At 36.6% G+C, this 23,310-nt stretch overlaps 1 protein-coding gene across 3 annotated transcripts; it reads right to left on the reverse strand.

The window, feature by feature from the left end:
• Positions 1 to 7,200: 7,200 nt before the first annotated feature.
• DBF4 (DBF4 zinc finger) lies at positions 7,201 to 20,879 on the reverse strand. 3 transcript variants are annotated; one of them, XM_009330534.1, is made up of 11 exons: positions 20,709 to 20,879; positions 18,590 to 18,784; positions 17,355 to 17,405; positions 16,797 to 16,866; positions 16,577 to 16,653; positions 15,073 to 15,103; positions 14,757 to 14,802; positions 12,818 to 12,949; positions 10,078 to 10,192; positions 9,618 to 9,742; positions 7,201 to 8,388 (listed from the first exon to the last, which is right to left on the reverse strand). In XM_009330534.1, the coding sequence occupies exons 1-11, from the start codon at positions 20,877 to 20,879 to the stop codon at positions 7,341 to 7,343; spliced, it is 2,061 nt and encodes a 686-aa protein (XP_009328809.1). In that variant the 3' UTR covers positions 7,201 to 7,340. The 3 variants fall into 3 exon arrangements, with proteins under 3 accessions (XP_009328809.1, XP_009328811.1, XP_009328810.1); XM_009330536.1 differs by having other exon boundaries at positions 14,757 to 14,799; positions 18,590 to 18,683; positions 20,709 to 20,784; XM_009330535.1 differs by having other exon boundaries at positions 18,590 to 18,683; positions 20,709 to 20,784.
• Between the last annotated feature and the right edge of the window lie 2,431 nt (positions 20,880 to 23,310).

The raw sequence follows: 23,310 nt of genomic DNA on the forward strand, positions 1-23,310 counted from the left end.
TGCTCGGGGACTGGCTGGGCATCGGTCAGCGGGTGGTGAGCAATTGCACTGTGCATCACTTGCTTTGTATATTATTATTATGATTTTATTTTATTTCAATTATTAAACTGTTTTTATCTCAACCCACGAGTTTTCTCACTTGTGCTCTTCCAATTCTCTCCTGCATCCCACTGGGGGCAGGGGGAGTGAGCGAGGGGCTGTGTACTGCTCAGTTGCCAACTGAGGTTAAACAATGACAAACCATAATTAATTAGAAGTCCAAATCATACACAAAAAGATAACATCTAAGTGTTACTTCTCTCCTAATATAAATGTTACTTCTCTCCTAAAATAAGAAAATGAGAGATACATGGACTGAACAGCCCTGTCGCCATTGTACTTCTAATGTATTTGGGGTATTCTTGAAAATTACCTGCCAGTTGTGTAACTTAAGCTTTGCTGTAATCACTACGGTAAGTAGTAATGACTGCAACCATGATTTACAGTTTTAAACTGTCTAAAGTTCTGAAGAAATTAGCCTACTTTAAAATGCTGAAAGAGTAACACATTTTTAGATACTAAAAAACCTACAGAAATTGCTTTGTATTTTTATAATTTTGATAAAATCTAAATTTTCTGCTTTGAGGAATACACAATGGAGCCTTGTGTATGCATAGACATGATGGAAAAATAACACTGACTCCAATTACAGAACATGACAGCAACTTAATTCTATAGAAAGTATAACTCTTCTCCCCACACACAGCAACTTTTGTTTTCTCAAATGTACTAGACTAACTGAAATCTAGGGCACTTTTTAACAAACACATTCTCAGCAGTCAATGTTCAATCATAATTAAGTTTGTAAAAACCATATTAAGACTTTTTCCCAATAAAAGGCAGATCTATGAATATTTTGTAATTGTCTCTATTCATCTGGCCACCTAGTACCGTAAGTGCAATGCCCTAAATGTTTCCATGTGAAAAACACATTTACATTCTGAATACATGGTCATTAAATTTTCTTGTATCGGTACCAGTTACATTTCCAACAGTGCATTTTGACTGCATGATTGTACATTTACAGCAGACTTTTGACTAATGTATATAAAAACATTTAACTTCACTGTTTATTTAGTTCAGAGCATGAATATTACCTCAAAACAGGAAGCATGTGCAGTTGTAATCTAAATAAAGAGCACATCACACAGAACCCATTTTGACATTAAATTGGAGGTACAGCCCGATCTGGAGCACTGCACCAGCCATTCCCAGTGAAGACATTGCAAGGTTCAGAGAAAGACAGTGACAGAAACCAGAAAGATTAGGGTTGTTCAGGATGGTGATGAACAGACAGGAACACAATAAAATGATTTACAGGTGGTATAGGGAAAGTAAGCTGGTGCTTTCTGTTTTCCTGGCAGCATGGTGTGAATAAGAGGACAGTCAATTGAATTAAAACCTAGTAAACTCAAAGCTGATAAGAAGAAATATGCTTTAATTCAATACTGAAGTCTTTACTTGGGTTGTTGATGAAATCTTTCAAAATTCTCGGCATCAAGAGGGACAAGTCATTCTTATGGACTGAGAGAACATCCAGACCTGCAGCAATGAACAGCCAGTTTTGGATAAAAGTCAATCAGCTTTGTCCAGTTTTTTTATTCCAAGTTTACAAATAGGATTTTTTGGTTGGGGGTTTTACCCCGCATCTAGTCATTGCACGGGATCCTTTTTGCACTTTTTTGTGACTGCTGCTCACCACTCTTGGAATTAGGAGATTGGGCTGGGTAACTGCAAGTATGGTCTAGTATTGGCAGTTTCTCAGAAAACCTGGTGACATAAAGAAAGCTAAGATTTTTATTTACCATATAAAAAAAGAATCATTTGGCTCAGTGGCAAGTGGTTTGGAAGGCAGGGCACCAGTAAAGTAAAAAACTTTCAGAGATCTCATGCAAGATTTACAACATACAAAATTTGCACTCACTTAGGAGCTTCCAGGTTAGATCTTCTGTAGTAACCCCTAAAGTCTGTCAGAGAAATTAGTTTTTAAAATCATCCTCAGAAACAAGCAAAATAGCTACTCAGCTGAACCAACCTGAATGCAGGATACAAGAATGAGATTCACGCATCTTTCTGTGGCTAGAAGACTCTCTTTTTCCAAGGGCCATGAACCTTCTGCAGCTCAATTATCCTGCTTGCAGACCTTGTACATGAAAGATGAACCCCACGTGACGTCTGCTGGTGTGCCTGCACCTGAAATGTATGAGACCCACATCCCAATTCCTACTCTGCCTGGTGGTCTGAACCACAGAAGTGACTACCCATCATTTGGCAATCAGCTTCCACTGTGTGGCTCTCAACCTCTATTCCACTGGAATACAATGTTGCAAAACTGTTCTGAAGGTCACGGAGAAAGCCTGGGTTTTAAAGCCCAGCTATCTACATACTCAAAGAATATCGGAGACACTGAATCTTGAAGTGAGATCCCCCCTCAACTCCAAAAAAATTAAAAACAAACAAAATGAACAAAAGGATTAAGTCTGATAGCCACCTGAATCTACAGCTGCTTTATCCCAAATCAAATTGGACTCCACTCAAACATCTGCTTTGCAACCCAAATCTTTTTATGGTGCTGTATCTGGGATGCTCAGCATTTATTTTGGATAGCTGCATTCTCTAAAGTGAATACACCGTTTAATATCAGAAGCCAAACAGTAACATTTACAGAATGCATGGTAAAAAACCCAAATATTCATCTCATATCACCTTCAGAAATGTTAATCTGATTAATGAACTCAGTTCACGCTTACCTTCATTCTGCTACAGGTATCAGTGGTATCAACTAGATCAAAAAGCCCAGCATGGGCAGCCTTTATCAGCCCTTGGTGCTTATCAGCCAACGGCCCAGAGGCCATATGGACCATATAGCTCACAATGATTCTCCAACTGGGGAACACAGGAGGATTCATATTTTCATCCTGTGTCCACACACCCTACTGTAACTACATGTTAGAACAGCTACCATTTTTTCATCATTCCTGCACTCGGAGACTGCCCCATCCCTGGAAGTGTTCAAGGCCAGGTTGGATGGGGCTTCGAGCAGCCTGGTCTAGCGGAAGGTGTCCCTGCCTATGGCAGGGGGGGTGGGACTAGATGATCTTTAAGGTCCCTTCCAACCCAAACCAATCTATGATTCTACAAGAGCTTCATAGATGCCATCACCAATTACATTAGCCAAGTCCTTCAGAGCTGAGGCTCCTTAGAGTGCAGGATGAAGGCACACACCCACCACACAGGTGCATCTAAGGAGTCATATGCTTTGCAGTCATATAGGCCAGGAGATAAGACAGAACAACAATAGCATGAATGGATAACTGAAGCGTGTCCTTTTGTTGCAAGCTTGAGGTGGAACATGGATTTGATCACCTCGATACACATTGGCAACCCCTGAAGGACAGAACAGATGTTAACATGCTCAGTGCTCCTCAGGCTGTAACTACCTTTCCCTCAACTCCAAAGGGGAAGGCCGGCTTTTCAGTCACCTACCTGTCACTTTGTGTCAAGTGTTCTGTAGTCGGATGTTGAGCAAGAGACATTACCGCTTGAAGATCCTGCTGCTGAGTGCAGGGCTTACCTGAGTGCATGAAACTCGGAAATTATTGCAGAACTTCCTTGTATGTGTGTGTGTGTGTGGTTTTGGAGTCACTAATCTCCACTATCACCATATACCCATATGAGTATCTATATGTACACCCATATGCACACGCACACACACACACAAGCATTCCCAACCCTTGGGAACTCTATCCTCTCAGCCACACTATAGATTCACCTGAAGATAAATGTTTCTGTTCCAGATAGACACATACCATGGAGCAAAGTCATACGCGGTGGTTGGGCATCCACTGCAAAGATACCAAACCAAACTTGGTGTAGGTGTAACCAAAGTAAAACACTACTAATGCTTTATTTCTAAAAGCAGATTTCAACACCTGTATTTCTTTTGATGTTGTTACTACCATCCCCACCTTGTATTGTGTAGCTAGAGTTTCCATTTTTAAAGTCTTTACTGAAAATCATTTTGCTCTCTCCCATGGTAATGAAACAAAGTGGGTCTGAACAGATCAGTTACAACTCACCCTCACGCTGAAGTACCAAACCAGTATAGTGTCTGCGCAGGCTTTCAGTAATGGTACGTGTGTGTGCATGCACATGCCTTCTATTTTAACATTTTAAAGATTATGCTAAAATATTACACATCTCCAGAAATGTGCTTGCACACCTATGAGAAAGAAACAGTAACGGTCACTGGGCCACAGGACAATCACTTAAATAAGAGTACTTTTAGAATGGAAAAGGCTAGGGGCTTTTTTCAAATCGGAGTTTAAACTGTAGTGGCCTTTCTACACAAACGGTAAAGCTTTCACTTTTTTGTAACAGTAAAGCTTTGGGTGCTTCATTAAAACTTTGAATCCCACACTGTGTATAGGCATACACTGCAGGCACTATGGCAATATAGCTCCAAGTTTCTCTAACCACCACAAAAAGGAAACAATTAGTATATTAACAACTGGTTTTGATAGAATGTAAAAATTACCTACACCAGCTTCTCAAATACACAGAAAGCAAGCCAATCAAAAAATGAAGTGCATTAGAAGAAATTCACGTACCTATGAAGAGTTCAAACTGTAATTATATAGCATGTAATTACCACAAAGATGTACTTACAGATAAAACGCACTTCTAATGCTAAACCTTTATCCTAGTGACTACAGAGGTACTTGTGGTAGTGTTTGTCTGAAGTGTTTGACATTTCTCAGAATCCCTGCCACATATTTTGAAAATACTCATTCTCTTCTCTGGGAAGAAGTCAGAGAGACAAATATTCAAATAACTAGCCTCCCATATTTAATTATTTTTTTCAAATAGTAATATAATTCCTTTCAAATTTTTGTAAAATTAAAAAAAACTTGAAAGATAATAAATGCATGAAAATGGCACACAACGTGCTGAATAAATCTGTTTCAGAAATAGTTAATAGGCTTACCGTGGCTTGTGACGCTATCTGAACATACTACATACAAAGGGGAGTTTTGGCACGCACTAATGTGACTAGTCACCTGTACACAAAATCTGCATTATGACTAAAAGTGCTTTTTGCAACCAGCAGCAGTGACTCTATCTTGTTCTGCATTACAATGAGCAGTCTTCATATTTTAATGACAAGCCTCTGAATTTTTTCCCTTAAGATTCTGAAGACAGATTCCGATGTGTTTAAATCTCCTCTTTGCAGTGCCCATTGAGCTAACGTGTTCTAATATTGCATCTAGTCATATAATATACAAGACATACAACACTGGTTATCTGATGAGTAGATTTACTAACATCTACTACCTCTCCCCTTAACATTTAACTACTGCAATAATCTTTATGTATATAAATAACCATGCATATACATTCCAGTCAGATGGAGGCCACCACACTGACCAAGAAGAGTATGTGTCTCGGGGATGTGAGGAGGGAGACACGCACAAGAGAGATCTACTGACAGATCGTTGCAGCATGTTAAGGGAAAAATGCAAATTTTTCTTAGACTTTACTTCAGTACTGAACCAAAAGCTAAAAAAAAAAAAAAACCAACCCCAAACCAAAAACCCAAACCCACAAACCAAAAACCGAACAAACCAAACAAAAACTCTCAAGAAAAATGGACAAACACTTGTTCCTAAAATAGATTGCATTCGTCAAATCAGAGAGCAATCCTTCTATCATTAAAGCATCACTCAAAATGAAGAACAAAGTAATTGCTTCCATATTCTACTTCAAATCCCCATTCCTAAACCACTCTATATTGGTAAATTACAGGCAAAATATATATAGACATACATATTCAAGATCAACTCCTTTTTAAAATGTTGATTTTGCTCATTTCTGTAATGGCTTTCTATATAATTTTCTTGATGTCAATTCAGATCAGAAGAAACCGTAAATCAAGCCAGAAGTGACCAGAAAGATGGAGAGAACAAAAGCAGTTCTTACCAGACTGTACAGGCAATTACATAAATAGTGGAACAAGGAATGTCACCTTTAAGGTGACAGCAACGCCCTAAGCAGCTACTTTCATCATTAAGCTTCCAATTCACACGCTCTTCAAAGGAAAGTAATTTTATGTCATTTTCCTCACCCATTCCTGCACCCCAAGAAGCTTTACCTACCTCTCACAGAAAATATCCTAGAAAGGACAGACAGTAGTACGCAACGACTGAAAGCACTTTAACCATAAGAACACTGACAGAGTAGGTTTGAGAATATTAAACGGGCAAGAGAAAAATGCAAACAAGTAATTTATGCAAAAATTAATGACAGTAATTTCTGCTGGTTTAGATCTCTTGTATGACCTTAAGGCACTTACATTTATTAATAAAACTTTGCAATTACCTCCACCATAATTCTATACTCATGCCCTGCACTGATTTACAGATACGGAAATTCTGAAAGAGATCGGCTCTGGTAAAGATTCAAAGTATTAAAAAAGTCTTCCCAATTCTCACTTGTGTCTTTCACTCTGTCCCTGAGTAAGCTAGTCAGACAGGCTGGTTACTCTGAAAGAAAAATCAAACAAATTACCTGAGTCAATCAGAAACCTATTGGCTGGTTTTTTGCCATCGTTGTTGCTGCTTTGTTGTGTTTTTTTTTTTTTTAAGAAAAATCAAAGTATGCATCTACTGCTTTCCTGTTGGCTGAAATCCACAATACAGCTAGTTTTAGTCTAAAAATAAATTATGTCAGAGTAGCCAAAAAATATAATATGTGCTTTCCTAATCCTATTTCTTTGTGACTACGTAGGTTCCCCAAGACAATTTCAGCAGAAGAAATACTAGGAAAGCAAGTGACTTTTTTTTCCCCCATCCTCTAATAAAGCAGCAGCAGAAGGAATAGGAGGAGAAGCCACCCAATCTCCACAAAACATCAGTTGTCCCTAAGTAGTGGACTGCCTTATTTACAGTGGAACAACCCGTTATTTATAGTGTGGTTATTTAGAACGTACCACAATCCACGATCTCAGAAGATTACTCTATGCAAGTGCAGCTACACCATGCTTATTGGTTGCCCAGCAATTAATTTAACCCCAAATCTGGGGTCAGAGCCTTTTACTAGCTGTGATAAAGCAGTATCTTTTGAGGAAAAAAACCAAAAAACCCCACCACCTTAGTTTTATTTTTAATATTTACATATACAGAAGTTTTTGCATTAAAAAAATACAAACCATCTGTACATATAATACAGCAATTAAAGTTTCCATTAATAAAATCTTAAATTCGCAAGTTTATTTGAAAATCATTATATTAAATAAAGCAGCATTAAAATCCAACAAATGGGGATGACGATGAAGAGGAAAATAATGACCACGTAACATTTGTATTCTGCCCTTCCCATGTATCTTTTATGCTGGTTGAACCTGAAAAGCCTCCAAATTCTGAGTTTATTTCACTTGTCTGAAACAATTCCAGTAGGGCCTGCACTGGTGAGCTACAAGAACTTCTCTTCTCTTCAGGAACAGACAGTCCATCTGTATACTTCACGTATAACTCCATATTCTGTTTCCGGGTTTCTCTTTTATTTCCTCCTAAGTAAAGCTTCACTTTTCTGCGCAGCTTTCCAGATGGTGAACTATGTGCAGTGCTGGCAGCCAATTCATTAAGTTCTTTGTTTATAGCAGTATCAGATACCTCAGCCTCCAGAACTACATTGTGCTGCATCTGTTGATGATTATCACATAAATCACGATGTTTCTTGACAAACGTAGGATTGGCATCTGTTTTTTTCAAACACTTTGCTGGTAGAACTACTGCATTATTTAATTTTCGTTTTGGTTGTGATAAGTTTTTGTCTTTTTCACTAAAATCTGTAACTTGAGTATGAGAATATAAAGTACACGTGCCTTCCTGAAAACGCCGTATATTCTTCTTATTTACTTCTGGTTCCAATATTTCTTCACTGAATGGCTCATAAGCTCGAGACAAGTTCTCTGTGTATGCTTTGTCATCTTTCTGAGGGGGTGGTTGTATGAAATTTGATGATACAGTAGTCTCTCTTAAGTTTGCAGCACAGGAGCAATCAGTTTTAATATTTTCATCATTATATCTGAACTTACTTTTTAGTTCTGAAGGTTGTGACAGGTGACAATAAAGAACTGAACAGACAGACCCAGAAATAGGGGTAGGTATTGACACAGAATTTGGTTGTACTTCTGCTGGCTGGCGATCCAGTTTGAGTGCCCGCATTGTCATATCCTTCCATGAGTAACTTTTCAAAGAAATGCGTTGCTTTTTCAGTCGTTCTTTCAGCTCGTCTGGTCTAGTTATCTTTCCAATAATAGGAGGAAAATATCCTGTACTACATTTCGTCCTACAATGAAATTGTTTAAAATTATTAACAAACACTTGAAAGAAACATGGGTAACATAACTCCACACACAACTGATTCTAGAAAAGCAACTGAACTGACAAAGCAATTTTTGTTTTTACATTTAAAGGAAGGATATTTAGGGTTGCAACACACTATTTCTACAGGACCAGAGTGCCTTATATTTGAATTTGATGTTTTCTTATTGATTTCTACAGCTCATAAAATTGTTTTAAAAATACACGAAGGAATCTAGTATTTCAGTAAATCTCAATTCACAGTGGTATTAAGAACAAAAGAAGCTAATGAATATAACACAGTAACTATGAATACTTACAAATATTCTATGATATATACCCACAGAATTAGCATAATTATATATGCTTTTCTTGACATGGTATTTCAAACCTAACCACTCACTATTTTTAAATCACAAAAGGAATAAAGCCTTGCCTTCATTACTATATCAGTTGTTTGACTCTATTTGCATTTCCTTTGATTTCACTAAGAATATCTATTTCTTCAATACTTTTTTTTTTTTTTTTTTAAGAAATGAGAAAGTGATTCCTTATCTCCTGACTCATTCGCAAACACATCAGAGCAATCTTGAATTGAGTTACTGTTCCAAGTAATGAAGACACTGGTGCCTACAGTCCAAGACATGAAACAAGTCTTTCTCCTTTGTAGCTCAAAAGCATAAATGGGAGAGAAAGGAAAATCTGCTTTCTTTGTCCAGCACAGGCAGGACAGAACCTAAGAGGCTTAGAGTACAGATAGGAAGATCTAGATTAGACTAGGAAAAGCTTTTCCACTGGTAAGGAGATCAGATTGACTGAGGAGGATATAATTTGTTGTTCTTAGGCTACTAAGAATATCAGAAAGTTTTTAGAGCAAGATGTCCAGACATTCCTGTCCATCTGTCGACAATATTTTAGTTCAGTAGATCTTGCTTTTCTGAAGCTGAAGGACAGGTAGGACAACTTCTGGCAATTCCTTTCAGTCTCAGTCTCATTTTCCTGTGATGCCATCTGCACTTTTAATACCCCTCCCCAATTTCTGCTTTATAGAACTGATTTGCCAGGTACAATTGCACTGCAAATTTCCGTGATTTATTTCAGACTGAAAAATATTAATTTATTCTGTACCAGATCCAGAATTTCAGCACTAAGTATCTTTATGTTCAATGTCTTAACTCACAGAGGCTTTAAAATTTAGGTAAAAAGGTAACTTACCTTTTCATTTTTTTTGCATCATCTTTGTATTCAACAAACTCATAAACAAACTTTGAGATTATATCATCAACAACTTGATACTGTGTGCTTTGTGCAAAATTTCGGTGCTGTTCACTTTCAAGATGCTGGAATTAAAGAAAAAACATGAAAAAAATCTAATACTACAGACATGAATATACAAGTCAACAGTATGATATGGAGCAGTAAGTAAATATCATTAATTTATTACCAGTGTCTCTGAGACATGGACTATTAGTGCCTTCAGCTACCATACATAGAGGCAGCAATCAAGCATTAAAACCTACAAGGCAAAAAAATACCCACTTGCTGCTTTTCAGGAGATACATTCAGAAATATTTTAAGATAAAAAAATATATTAAACTAGCAAGTAGAAACCATTGTTGATACCACACTTAAGAAATATGACTGTATCAAAGCATATACTTGACATTTCACATACTGTTTGCAGGTCTTCATATTTCTTCCCACAACATTCACAATATCCTTTCTTTTTTTTGTCCTTCTGAAGGAGCTGAACAGGAGTTCCACAGTCCTTGTCACTATTTATTTTGTTTCTGTTAACAGAAAAGATGTATTAATGAGTCTCAAATATGGAGCTGAGCTCTAGACTTGCCTCTCACAGTTATGTTTATTCTTCTTCCCTTAATTGGAAAAAAAAAATCCTCTCTATTTCCCCTCAATCTATTTACATTATGTTAGCCAACGCTTAGGAAAAACAAAGAGAAAAATTATGCATTAATTAAAAAAAAGATTTACTGCAACAAGACAGGCAGACCCAGTGGAACTAAATGTAAGCATAAAACACCCAGGTTAGTACAGATGTACTACCATCCCTGACTCAGAATAAACAACACAAAATCGCAAAACAAAAAAACCTCACTTGACAAATCAAAGGACATGTTGAAATCTCTGTGCATAGCTGATAAAAGGAGGTTTGATAAAGTCAAAACTAGAAAACATCTCATCGACTGTCAGTATTTTTGATGCCAAGAAAACACGCAGCAAAAACACTTGGTCTAACAGATGAACTCTCATTCTTTGGTAAAAGTAAAGAACAGTCATATTTGTTGGTTATATGTAGCTTTTGAATATGCTGACCAAATGCCATTTTGTCCTGTTTTTCTAGATACAGGCTAAGTGGAAATACGAGGAAATGAACCTCAAGTTCTTCCTAGAGACTAAAACACAAAGAGGTTTTCAATAGCTGCTCCATGACCTTCAGAGTCCTCATCTGGGGAGAGCTACTGTTTGCTGCAATTCACTATTAAACCACCTCAGGATGATATGCTAGCGGTAAAGCAGAACCATCAATCTCTACTTGCCTTTTACTTCAGAGGAATAGCGCCATCTCCCTGTTCAGCCAAAAGTCATTCCAACAGACTTCACCAGTATCTGCATAGATGTAAGCTCAGGACTTTACATCAAAAAACCTGTCCTGAAAAATCTCTAACTTAGAAAGCACAGCAATATATTGCTCAGCACAGTAAATGTACACTGCTTTCAACAATCTCTTTCAATCAAGAAGTCTAAATTGGTAACACCTGCCCCAGCATTTGCTGGGTTCCACAGGATAGGCTCCACCTAACTGTGTATTTTTACTATTACACTAGCCTTTTCACCTTCCCTCTTCAGATCTGTAAAAATCAGAGAACCAGTAAAGCAGGATATAAGCAACAGCATTTATCATCTGAAGATTGAATAATGTCTGCAGGTCTTGCCTGATGCAGAAACAAGTAGAATTGACAACTTGGCTTCAACAAGCTTTTCTCCCAGATAAAGATAAAACAAGCCAGCACTCCTTGGTCTCGCTCCTGAAACTGACATGCCTCACATTTACCTGCTGAGTATGAAATAATCTCCCACCTAAATATGCCTTTGGCATGTGCCAACCTGAAAGATTAAATAAGAATATTCATTCAAACGTAACTCCTGAAATTTTTAATATATCATATTCCTTAATCCATATAAATGAAAAGAATATTGCCTTTTTTTTTTTTAAATGCTTTAAAAATAATGGGCCTTTCTAACCCCCTCTAAAGAGACACCATGAGAAATTACCTTATTATTGCAAAGGTTACCACTGTATTAGAGTTGCTTTGTTTTTTTATACGGCTACATTTGTTGCAATTAGAAAAAAACAAATAAAAAAATAAAATAAAATTCATCATGGCAACATCAGCTGAAAACCTCCAGCAATATAATAATGGTGAAGACTGGACAGAACCTGAACAGTGGATAAGCTATTTTATAAAGAAAACAAGTACCAAACCTAAATAAGTCTTAGACCCCGAGGACAGAAAAGCAGCGAAAGTTACTAGATACAGAAAGTTCCACACATAGCAAAGCTACCTTTCACCTAAGTATCTTTAGTCTCTCACGCAAACCAATTTTAGAAGTCAATGAAAGAATCATTAATACTCCAGATATGCTAGGTAGAAGAAATTCAAAACAACAGTCTGATTCACCAAAAAAACAGATAATTAGGACTCCTAAGTAGTTTCAAATCATGCAATTGATTTACCAGAAGTCCTAACTGCATCTGGAGTGCTCAAATAGAGCCTAAAATCCAAAATGTATCATATAAACACTTGCTGCAAGACCAACTGCAATTCTGCTGGGCAGTTGGCATCCACTTTTCATCTCTGAAGAGTTGAAGCAGTATTTGCAGAGTCTAGTCTCTATAAATTAGACTTTATCAACAGTGTGCACTCTTTATCAACAATGATTTTGCACTATGACTGAATATCACTGTTGTAAAAATTTTTAACCGCCTACTTTAGCATTATACTGACAAATATCAAAAGAAGTCTTAAGAAATCCACTTCCTGTAAAATACTTACTGGATGGCATCCAAGATGAGGACAAAGAAGAAACCAGTGGCAGAAAGGAAAAAAATATCTTATGCTGACCCATAGTGATAGGAGAAGGCCACATTTTTGGATGTATGCATCTGTATGCCCAAAAAAAGGACTAAAGACAGGATAAAGAGGATACAGAAAGATAGACAGACACCAACAGTTACAGTGCAGCAAATACATCAGCTGGGACGTGGCTATTAGTATTAAATATCACACAAGATTACACGCAGAGCATTTATTTTAGAAAACAATTACTTTAGAATTATTTTAAAGAACCGCCCTTTCCTCTATCCACACCTCAATAACAAGTTTTCAACAAACCTTTGCTTAGACTGAGTTGGCTTTTGACCAGAAGGATGCTTCTTATCCACCTCAAACGGACTATACGGTTTTGGAACACAGTAGTTCAGGACTGGAAAACTGGGTAACTGCAGATAAAATGGTCGGTAGTGGCTGTATTAGACAGAACAAGTGCATTAGAACCACCAGAAATGGAAAAAGGAGTTCAAAGCACAAATTACAATCAGGTCAAAAATCTTGAAGAAGCATTTCTTTTACATATAATGTACACAGAATGCTAAACAGATAAATACCATCGAATAAGTCCTTCCTTCCTTCCTATAACTTGATACTTTCCCAAAATAGATTTGCCTTGAGTTTCCATAGCTGTCTTACACATTCCCTGGGGCATGGCTTTCATGCCTATTTATTGTTGAGAATCGGGTAACCAATACAACTAAGAACAATTTGGACGATGGTGCATCTGTGCTCCTGAGAAGTAGCTATAGCAGTTCCTAACATCCAACACATTAATTTTTTTTTCCATTTTACCATTTTCTTCCTTTTTGGCAAATTTTAATCAGTTCACCATTCAAACTATAAAATCTGACCACCTCATTTTCCAGAAAGAAAATTTTCCTGTCCAGCATTGTACTTAGAAAGATATCAGAACTAGCAACTGTACCATTGCTCTGAATATATAAAAAATGTTTAAAATAGGGCATACCAAAAGTACACATACTGAATCATTTGACTGAAATACTGATGCCAGAGTTCAGTCTGATTTTTTTTCCCCACATTACTATTATAAGCTACCCAGGCAGAAGAAAAAGAGCAAGTCTGCATTACAGGGACAGCTAAGCATCTTGTTCTGCTTCTGAACTGTTACTTATGTTGCATCAACATTTAAACATTAAAAAACATTGTTGATGTTACATAGACATTTAAAAGTGTTTCAGGTGTCTGGTACACAGCTACATTCAGAAGTCAAATTCACACATATTTATATACAAATTTCTTGTACTTACAACTGTATTTGTCCAATTCTCCCCACTATCCTCATGTCCCTCATACCTATTACACCAACTAACTCAGTGTAAGACCAGGTTTAGATCTCTCTTTAATTCAGGAAAGTGTCAAAGAAATCAGGTCAAAGAATTTGGAGCATATAAACATCATCATAAGGCAGAAGTTAGTTAAGAATATAAAGGTGCAAAACATGCCGTGGAGAACTGCACTTTTTTATAATTCATTGTTCTCTCAACTTCTGGCAGACTGGTATTTCCTTGCACAACTAGGTCGGATCAATTACAGGACCAGAAAGATGTGAAAATTTTAAAGGCTGAAAATATCAAATTTCATGCTACTGTGGATATTGAAATCAGTTTAATAGTTTTTTTTCCCTTTTAAAAAGAAATGATTGAACAGGAAATTAAATCTAATTTCAAGGGATGATTTTAACTATAACAACTTCCCTTTCCTTACATCTAAACAGACTCTGCAGGAGATGAATGTTATTGAGTTGGGACTACAGGACTGGAATTTAGTATACAAAGTTTTATTGGCCTTTTGGGCTATAGGATTTGAAGACGACATCTAAGAAAAGATGTCAAAGTTCAAAGCTTCCAGGTTTCCTTTTCATTCATATGGCCCTTGGCAAAAAGCAACCCAAAGAACCCACTCTCATGGTCTACAAACTGGAGCTACATGTTGACTTTCTAGTTCCGTTACCTATTGCAAATATTCCCTACTATACTACTGCCTGCTCAATCTCATTCAGTGGCTAACCACAGATACCTACCCAGAGCATGCAGAGATGAAAATTTTTTATCTTATTGTAAGAGGACAGTATGCCTGGCATCTAAAGTCAGGAAGTCGAAGGAAATTGAAATCTGAAGGCCACTTCCTCAAGGCATACTAAACGTTTCTGAATTACTCAGTTTGAGAACCACATTATTGAATGCATGAAGAGAATACTTACTGACTTCTATCTTCCACCTTGACAAATGGATTTTTCAGTCTACCTGCTCATAGGGGAGAAAAGAAAATTAAGAGAAATAGTTTTCTTCATTCAGCAAGTTAGTCCAGTAGCTGAATTAATAAGCAGACATTATTTTAGATCTCATTATGTACATGTTTTGACAAACTCGATTTCCATGAAGTTTTTCTACATGCTTTTCTTAGACATGCAAATTAGAATACGGCAGCACACTTGACCAGATGAGAACTATAGTACATTTTTAAGCGTTCAGAATGCAAGACAAAATAAAAAACTCTACAAATACGGAAATACTTACTTCTTGGCTTTGGAGCAGTAACTTGTTTTCCCTATTGAAAAAAGAGAAGGTATAAAATCCCTGTGAATATTATTCTGTGTTTTATTAAAGATTTAGCTGTAGGTAATTTTAAGTTATGAGGGTCTCCCTGTATTAATCATGACTGTATACACAATCGTGATAAATTTTGAGGGAAACTAAGCTCATTAGTACTTCAGAAATATGGTGACATGTTTCTCAAAGAAATATTTCTTTCAACGCTACAAAAAAAAAAGTGTTCTCCTTGAGACGTTTCAATTTATTTTTTCCTAAAACCAAACAAAAAACCCACACAGGTAAATTTATTCACTTACTCTCTCCTCCACCAAAATACCTTGCCATGGTTGAAAGTTGATTCTTAAATACGGGTAACATTACAGCTTGTAGTAACTAACTACAAGCTGTAAAATGCCACCAAAAACTGCAGATAGCAACATTCTCCAATTAAAACAATTCTTCTCATTTGAATGGATTTACACAGGTTGGTTTGGGTTTTTTTTTTAGCAACGAAGATTAAAAGAGACAAGAGTAAAGTCTCCATTCAAGCATCAGCCGTTAGCTGTAATTGATTCTGGTAAAGGTACAAACTCCTAGTTTATGCTACTTGCAAAAAAACCCCATCCATGAACACGATATACTGATGATTTAGCAGAGGATTTCACGTGGCCTCAATAATTCACCAATATTGCATTCCAAAACAGCATAACACATACTAGATGGTATGTTTCCATTTACCTATCACAGACCCCTGCCTAGACTAGATAACTGTACAACTTCAAGTGTTTAATTTAAATTACAGAGCAACTGCAGGTGGAGTGCACAAGCAGCTAAAACAGTTTCAGTGTCTCACTACATCACAGACTAAAATCTGGAGGAATTGGGATTTTCACATGCCAACTGCACATTATTGGCAGAATAGCTCAAAGATGCTTTATGCTAGTTCTTTAAAAGATTGGGAAGGAAAAGATGCAGAGTTGAGCAACTGACACAGATTCCCTAGAGACAGCTTCTTCAGGAAACATAACTGTGATTCTTCAAAATGGTCCATCAAAAGGAAAGGGTTTCTAATCACTGTGTCATAGGGAAAATTATATAAGGCAACTTAACCACAATCTACATCATACTAAAACCAAGCTACAATCTTTTTTTATTATTTATTATTTTTGAGGCAGGCAGAATGGAAGTTTCAGACAGTTCAGTACTTCTGATTCTTAGATATCCTTTGCAAGAGCAAAGGTCTACACATTATTTAATCAATGCTACTATGGAATTTATTTTTGAATAATGCTTAAATGTATAGCTAATACTTTCTATTTTTCAAAGATAGTTTTTAAATCAATTCATAAAAAATATTGGTCTGAAAAACTGAACATGAGCAAGACTTTATTAAAATAAAATCTGTAAGCTTCACAGTAGTTAGTATTTAGTACACCTGTGTTTTCACAGTTAATGAAACAAATGGCATTTCTTTCAAAGAGCCACTTACCACATCTTTAAAAGAACTGCCTGCTCTTTTGATTAAGTAGAGCTCCTTTTTCTTCTGTTCAATGTAATTCTTAACATCTGGCAAAAAGAGGGAGAATTATACTCAGTTATTTTTGTATGTCTGAAGTAATTTGTCATTTTTAATATTTTCAATTCAACAAAAGAATAATTAAATCAATGTTACAAGTTCAAATTAGGCTTCATCAAACAAAAACAGTTACCATCAATATGAAGTATCTTCACACCCCAACTCAAAGCATTGGATAGTATACTACCAGAGGGGATTAAGTCCTGCAAACAATAAATTATATTAATAATTTTAAGCAATATATAGCAGATTATGTAAAATAATAACAAATATATTACAACATGTAATATGAAAGCTGATATCGAAGTACAGATGCTTTGCTTCTCACCAAAAGACTATTGCTCTCCTCAACTGACTTTTCAATCTCCGTGTCACAGCACTTAACCATCAAAAGATTATATTTAACCTTTCATAAAACCAAAACTGTTCTCTATTATCACAAATGCTAGCTATATTAACAATCCTGATAAATTATAATACTGATCATAAGACTCCACAGACTTTCAATTCTTCAGGAAGTACCCAGAAAGCATGACCTGACAGTTTTACTTAGGACAATCCCTCGACTTCTGCCTGAGCGTTCCATGAGGGACTTCCCTCTTAGACCACTAAGACCACTCTTACTACTGCTTGTTTTCTAGAAGAGCAAAACCAGTTTCTCAAGCACGAATTTGTTGATTACTTGGCTTACCTGCTCTTTGATTGCTTTTTCAACTAAGGATTTTCCTCTGCTCATGCGTACCTATATTAAGACAGAAACACATTTGTAGCAAGTTAGAACTCATTTAAAAAAAACCAAAAGGTAAGGCAATTTACATTGTTGCTTACAAATACATAGATTAGCTATGACAGCCTCCTTTTGTTCACTGTACTGCTATTTTTCATTAATTCGCATCTTCCCTACAAGGTTATGGTTGATACAGTCTGAACAGAAAAAAAAACCCCCAACAAGTAATTGTTTTCAGCCAAAGCAGGTCACTGCATGGCTGAAGCAATGTTAGTGCTGGAACAACACAGATGGTGGGAATAAGCAGCCAGTGGCACACACCAGAAGATGAGGTTTCATCAGCTGGACTTGTGCCAAATTAAGCTAACAGCCATGAATGTAATCATAATCTGTCTTATACCCATCTTTTCACCAGTGCATCTCCTTTTGTACTGTATGCTGTTTATTCATAATGAGCATGCCTTTACCTATCCAGGTTATTTGCAAAATGAGGTGATCTCACCTATGCAATGCAAAGACCAGCCACAGACAGACTCGCAGTCATGTTTCTAAATAAGTACCATGTATATAGTACAGCTAATTGTTTCCAACTGTATTTTGAAAGGACTCAAGACTTGCCCACGTAAGAAACTTCACGTAAACCTGCACAAATTCAGATACTAACTGTTGCAATTAACTTGATCCTCTAAGAAAGAGCTCAGAAAAAACTAATATTCATAATGTTTGATTTTAATTATTTCCTGGAACTACTATCAAAGAGTGCTTCTGTAGGTATCTGCATTAACAACATCACAGTAGCCAGATATTAATAGGCTGTGCTGCTAAAGAGACCGGAACCATTGGATGCCATCACAAGCCTATCCGTATTGATCCAGCTGTCAAACGTTACAATATCAATGTTTAATTATGTCAGGCATACTATATTAGAAAAGATTTTAGTGTAGTCTGCTTATTTGCAGAAAAAGCTCCTTTTTTAATTAGTTTTTGAAACTTTGCTTAATTAGTTTGAGTTAGTTAAGTTTAACAAATTAGACTGATCTAGTTTAAAAGTATGTTTGACTTGTTAAAAAAAAACAAAACAAAACACCCCTTATTCACCCAAGGAACTGTTGCCATCTTTAGGAAACAAAATAGGAGAGAAATTGTAAGAGCATATTCCCATGGGTTGTACCCATTTGCAGTATTACTAAGAAACTTACTGTATCTACTATCTTAAATGAACTTCCGTCACGTCGATCTTTTCGGTTGCTAGGATGAGGTGAACTATTTCCTCCATTGTGTGCAGATTCCGGGCTAGGAACAGGAGAAATCTGACCAAGAGTTGGTGCAAATTTTGCCTCCTTTTTATTAGACACCAGATAGCTGATATCTTTACTAAGAAAACTCTCCACTCTCTAAATATGAAGATATAAAGCAAGTAATTATTTCAGGACAATAAATCAGTAACTCAATTTCACATTGCAAACTTTTCTTTAAAGTGACAAAACTTCTAGAATAATCAAGTTCAAAAACACTGGATTAACAAGAAGATATTTTCTAAAGATCTGGATGACAATTACAATTGAGCTGTAGTAGCATCTTACCAGTCACAAATTCTAATTTCAATTTCTTAAGTTTGCAATCTCTAACAAAAGAGCTTTGCTTTGTTTTGATTATCATTCTTTGAACTATCTAGCTGTAATACTTTCCAAATAGAAGAATTCAAACACTGCATTGAGAAACAACAGAATAATTCAAGGAAAATCACTGTTTATATAATTTTATGTAACAGAAACTACATAGAAGTGTTCAGCTAAACTTAAAGGTATGCGTATGCAAATGTAATTTACAGTTTGCAAGAAGCTATAAATTCATTGAGTTTAGAACCAGCAGAAAAATTAAAATTTCAGGACGGTTACCATGTTTCAAACGTGCAGTATTCATAACACTTCTCAAAAATGTAGAAGACTTAAGTAGATTCATAATATTTTCACACTCAGCAAGAAAAAATATGCAGTTATCCTATGCTTATTCTCCTCCATTTTGCTCCTTCAGTCTTTTGTTACCAACTGTTGTGTGATTATCAGCTCTATTTGCCTTGTTATTTCTTGCCAGTTTATGTTGCTTAAAATATTTTCCTCTTCTCCACTAATCAGTATGGAAAGCACAAATAGCACAGGCAGCAAGCCTGAAACAGTGCCTTTCAATTCTGCTCTACATACCTTTTACAGAAACAGGACATACAGAGAGGCACTTTTGAGAGCACTCCACACAAATAACAATGAAACACATGTGGTAGTTGATCTTGAGAGTGCACCTCAGATTTAGGCATATACTCCTCAGAATAAAACAGAAAAACTTCCTTTTCAGTCTTTGATTTGCAACCTTACCTTTCACATACAAATTCCTATAATTCTGGTTTAGAGAGAGAAAGGCAAAAGATAGCATGCACTCATTTAATGCTAAACGTAGAGAGATGCATTTAACTTGAAACCCATTATTGCTATTCCTTGCCTTTACTATAATTTCAGACTGCATCCTGATTTACAAGCATCAATTTCACAAAACTGCTCAGTGGTCCTCTGAGGTCAAATAAGTATTGCCAAAGCAATGTTCAGAATAGCTAGCAATTTAAGCAGATCCCTTTTGCTTCTGTGGTTAAAGGGTGTTTAATACTTTAACTGCCAAGATTCCTCTACACTAATTCAAAATATTCAAGTTTAAAGTGGACTAAGCAGTTGCATTGCTTGTGTGTTACTATGATATCCTGTACTTGCTTGTATCAAAGTGTTTCTTTCATACAGAAGAATTAGGAAAAAAAAAGTATTAAGATGCTTATAAAATTTATGATTTAAATAAGAGTATTAAGAAATACTCATTAACATCCTCTGTGCAGAAAGTACTTACTGAAGTTACTGACTTTTAGCAAGCATATGCAAAACACTTCCTCTAATCACTTTCAGGTTCAGCTGAAAAACTTTAGTTGTAACATGTAAACATGTCAATATAGTCAGAAGCAGCAGAAAAAAAATGACCTCAAACAATGAAACTTACTAAATTTGGACGAAATTTTAAGCAAATGAATAATTAACTGAAAATAAACCTTTATAATAAACACTTTTGTTGCAATTAGCAAAGTAGCTTCTAGCAAAAAACAACAAAATAATTTGTTGATAAGCTAATTGTTTGTATTAAACAAAGACAAACATAAAAAAATAAAATCCCATCACATATAAAATACAAATAACATTAAAATGCAGTCACAAAGAACATGGAAAAGGCATTCCACATGTGCAGATTTTCTTCTAGTTTCATAAAGTTCTCTGCTCATTAACTTACCCCTCCTAGCTCTTTGAGGTCCTTTCCTATTTTTTCAGATATCACATTTGATGGAATATCGAGGTAAAACACCTTCCCAGTGAGTGGCTTGTATTTAAGTTTCTCTGGTTTTCCTATATCTTTTTTCACATTCTTCAGAGAAGATCTTATCTTTTCTGGTTTTGCTTGCATTCCATCTGCTGCAAAAAGAAAAGGGAATTTAAACAGGACTGTGTTTTAGGAACTGTGTTTATTTTTTTCTTTTCAAAAAGGAAAATTCCTAAATTATGGAAGCAGACAAGGCAAGCTTCCATTCAATATAGGACCTTTAAAAAATAGCTGTATGTTAAACATGTCAAAAATAAGACATTAATAATACCACCACATATAGCCCTCAAAAGTTTCTTCTTAAAAATCATATCCTAAAATGGACTTTTTATTTCATCGCTATACAATGCCATAAATTTTCTCACCCAGTTTGGCAAGTATTTGCTATCTCTGTACCACAATACATACACTACTTGCACAGTCACTGAGAATCACAAGAACACCATTTCAGAACAGAATCTCTTATTCATCTGAAACAAAAAGGATTCATATAGACTCATTAGAACAAAAAACGGCCAAAAGTAACTGAAACACCAAAAAGACAAGACCTAGATCCTACTGTTTATCTGAATTTTGAGCACCCGCCTGAGATGCACAAAAACTAAGCTTAAAGTTCAGAACGATTCTAGTTATGACCATTCTTTCTGTCCCAGTGAATTTTACTCTAAAACTAAGAAACCACATACAGCAATTAAACTGCGCTGATGAACTTTCCTGATGCTCAACGCAGAGCTATCCATGCAGGCCTAACTGTTAGACTAGACATTTAAATAAGCAAATTAAAAAAAATTCAGTCTGGATGAGAAATAAGCCTCACTTCTCAAGGGAAATCTTGGAGTGTCGTAGAGTTCTACGAGAACATCAGCTCAATACTGAGTAGCAGTCAAAAAAAAAAAATGAGAAATTGCTAAAAAACAGAGAAGAAAATGAATAATTTTATTATGCTACTTCATAAATACAGGACTCGGCCACATCTTTACAGCCTGCAAAAGAGTAACAAGGATGATCAAAGGCATGAAGAATGACCTTGTAGATTAAGACTTTGTCAGTCTGTAAGGTAAATTATTTAGGGGAAAAAGAATACAGATACACAAAATCAAGAAAAACAGAGAGAATGGCTAAACAGCCTATTCCAGTAGAAGAGCTACAGGGCACCAAACAAAACTAGGAGTGAGGTACAAAATGAAAACCAGGAATTGATTCTCTATGCAACAGGGCAACCCTGTGTAGCTCGCTGCCAAAGAATGTTGTCGATACTGAGATGCGATTTCTAGGGGAGGTTGCATAAGTACAAGGAAGAGGAATACTTTGAGGGGTCCTAAATGCACAGAAGTGACATGCAACTCATGAAGTCCCTGTAGCTAAACATAGCTGGAAACCAGAATAATATTATTAGGTGAAAGTAATTATACCTTCTCTGTTCTTACATACTTCCACAGGAATCCATTTACAACCAATGACAGAGACAGAATAATCCAAGACTTGCACATCATTAGTTTTACATCGTCTTTTCTCCCCCACTGACTGACACCCTACTCCCAGTTGCTCCTCTTCTGGAGAAGCTCAAAACAGACAATGAGGGCTGCTGCAGGAAGTGAGCAGGCCTCTTCTGGAGACAAAAAGCCAACATGCAAAACGGTGCCTCTGTTATGTATTCTCTCCCTCCCTGAAATGGTCTTAGATGGGAGAGGGAGCAGAACCACCACGCATGCTGCAAGATTCTGTAAGTAACAGTTATGAACACACTTAAGTGAAGCAGGAACAGCAATCAGCTTTGTAGAATCTAGGAGACCAAAAGAATTAGAGAAATAGGAAAATGGGGAGGCTTATGATAGTGTAACTTATTCAGAATCTAAACAGAAAAGATGGATGATAAGCAGGTGTGCAAGTAAAATTCCATAGATGACCAGGGACCAAATATGGTGTTATACCCAGCACACACATGTGATGGCCAGGGCAGCTCAAAAATTAACACACTAAATACCAGAATGAATATCGGAAAATACATATTAAACTTCTTAGGGATAATAAAAAATTTGGAGTGAGTTAGCAGTACTGCAATAACAGTAAAGAGTCTCTCTCATAAAGCAACTGCATTTTAATACCCTGGGCCTAACGTACTGAGGAGGCCCTTCCATGCATGCTCCTGATACCAGCAAAGATGTGCCTGGGTGGAGCAGTTTGCACGGCAGTGGCCTAGCGAATTTCAACACAGCTACTAGCTTCTTTGCACTGCAAGCATCTTGTAGATGAACAGAGCAAGTTAGCTAGCTACCTTTTCAGTTACACACTTTTACGTTTAAGCGCCCAAACCATGCAAAGGTTATTTCAGCTGTCCGCCCCTAACAAAGCCAGCCCAAGGCGTGCTTACCCGCTAGCCTGACAGAGGCAAGAGGCCCAAACCCAGCACCAGGCTGACTGCGGGGGCTCTCAACGAGAGCCAGGAAGGCGACGCCGGCACCAGGCCGCGGCTGAAAGCGACCCCGCTGACGGCGGGAAAGGCTTGAACCCCCCC

This window comes from Pygoscelis adeliae, unplaced genomic scaffold, assembly GCF_000699105.1.
Source record: "Pygoscelis adeliae isolate BGI_AS28 unplaced genomic scaffold, ASM69910v1 Scaffold27, whole genome shotgun sequence".
Classification (NCBI taxonomy): Eukaryota; Metazoa; Chordata; class Aves; order Sphenisciformes; family Spheniscidae; genus Pygoscelis; species Pygoscelis adeliae.

Excerpts from the sequence above, each read along its gene's own strand:
- DBF4 (XM_009330534.1), bottom strand. The coding sequence starts at position 20,879 with ATGCAAGCAAAACCAGAAAAGATAAGATCTTCTCTGAAGAATGTGAAA. Across the intron at positions 16,654-16,796 it reads GAAGATACTTCATATTGATG|ATGTTAAGAATTACATTGAA; the intron begins GTAACTGTTTTT and ends TCTTTTTGCCAG. Across the intron at positions 10,193-12,817 it reads CCAACTCAGTCTAAGCAAAG|AAACAAAATAAATAGTGACA; the intron begins GTTTGTTGAAAA and ends TTCTGTTAACAG.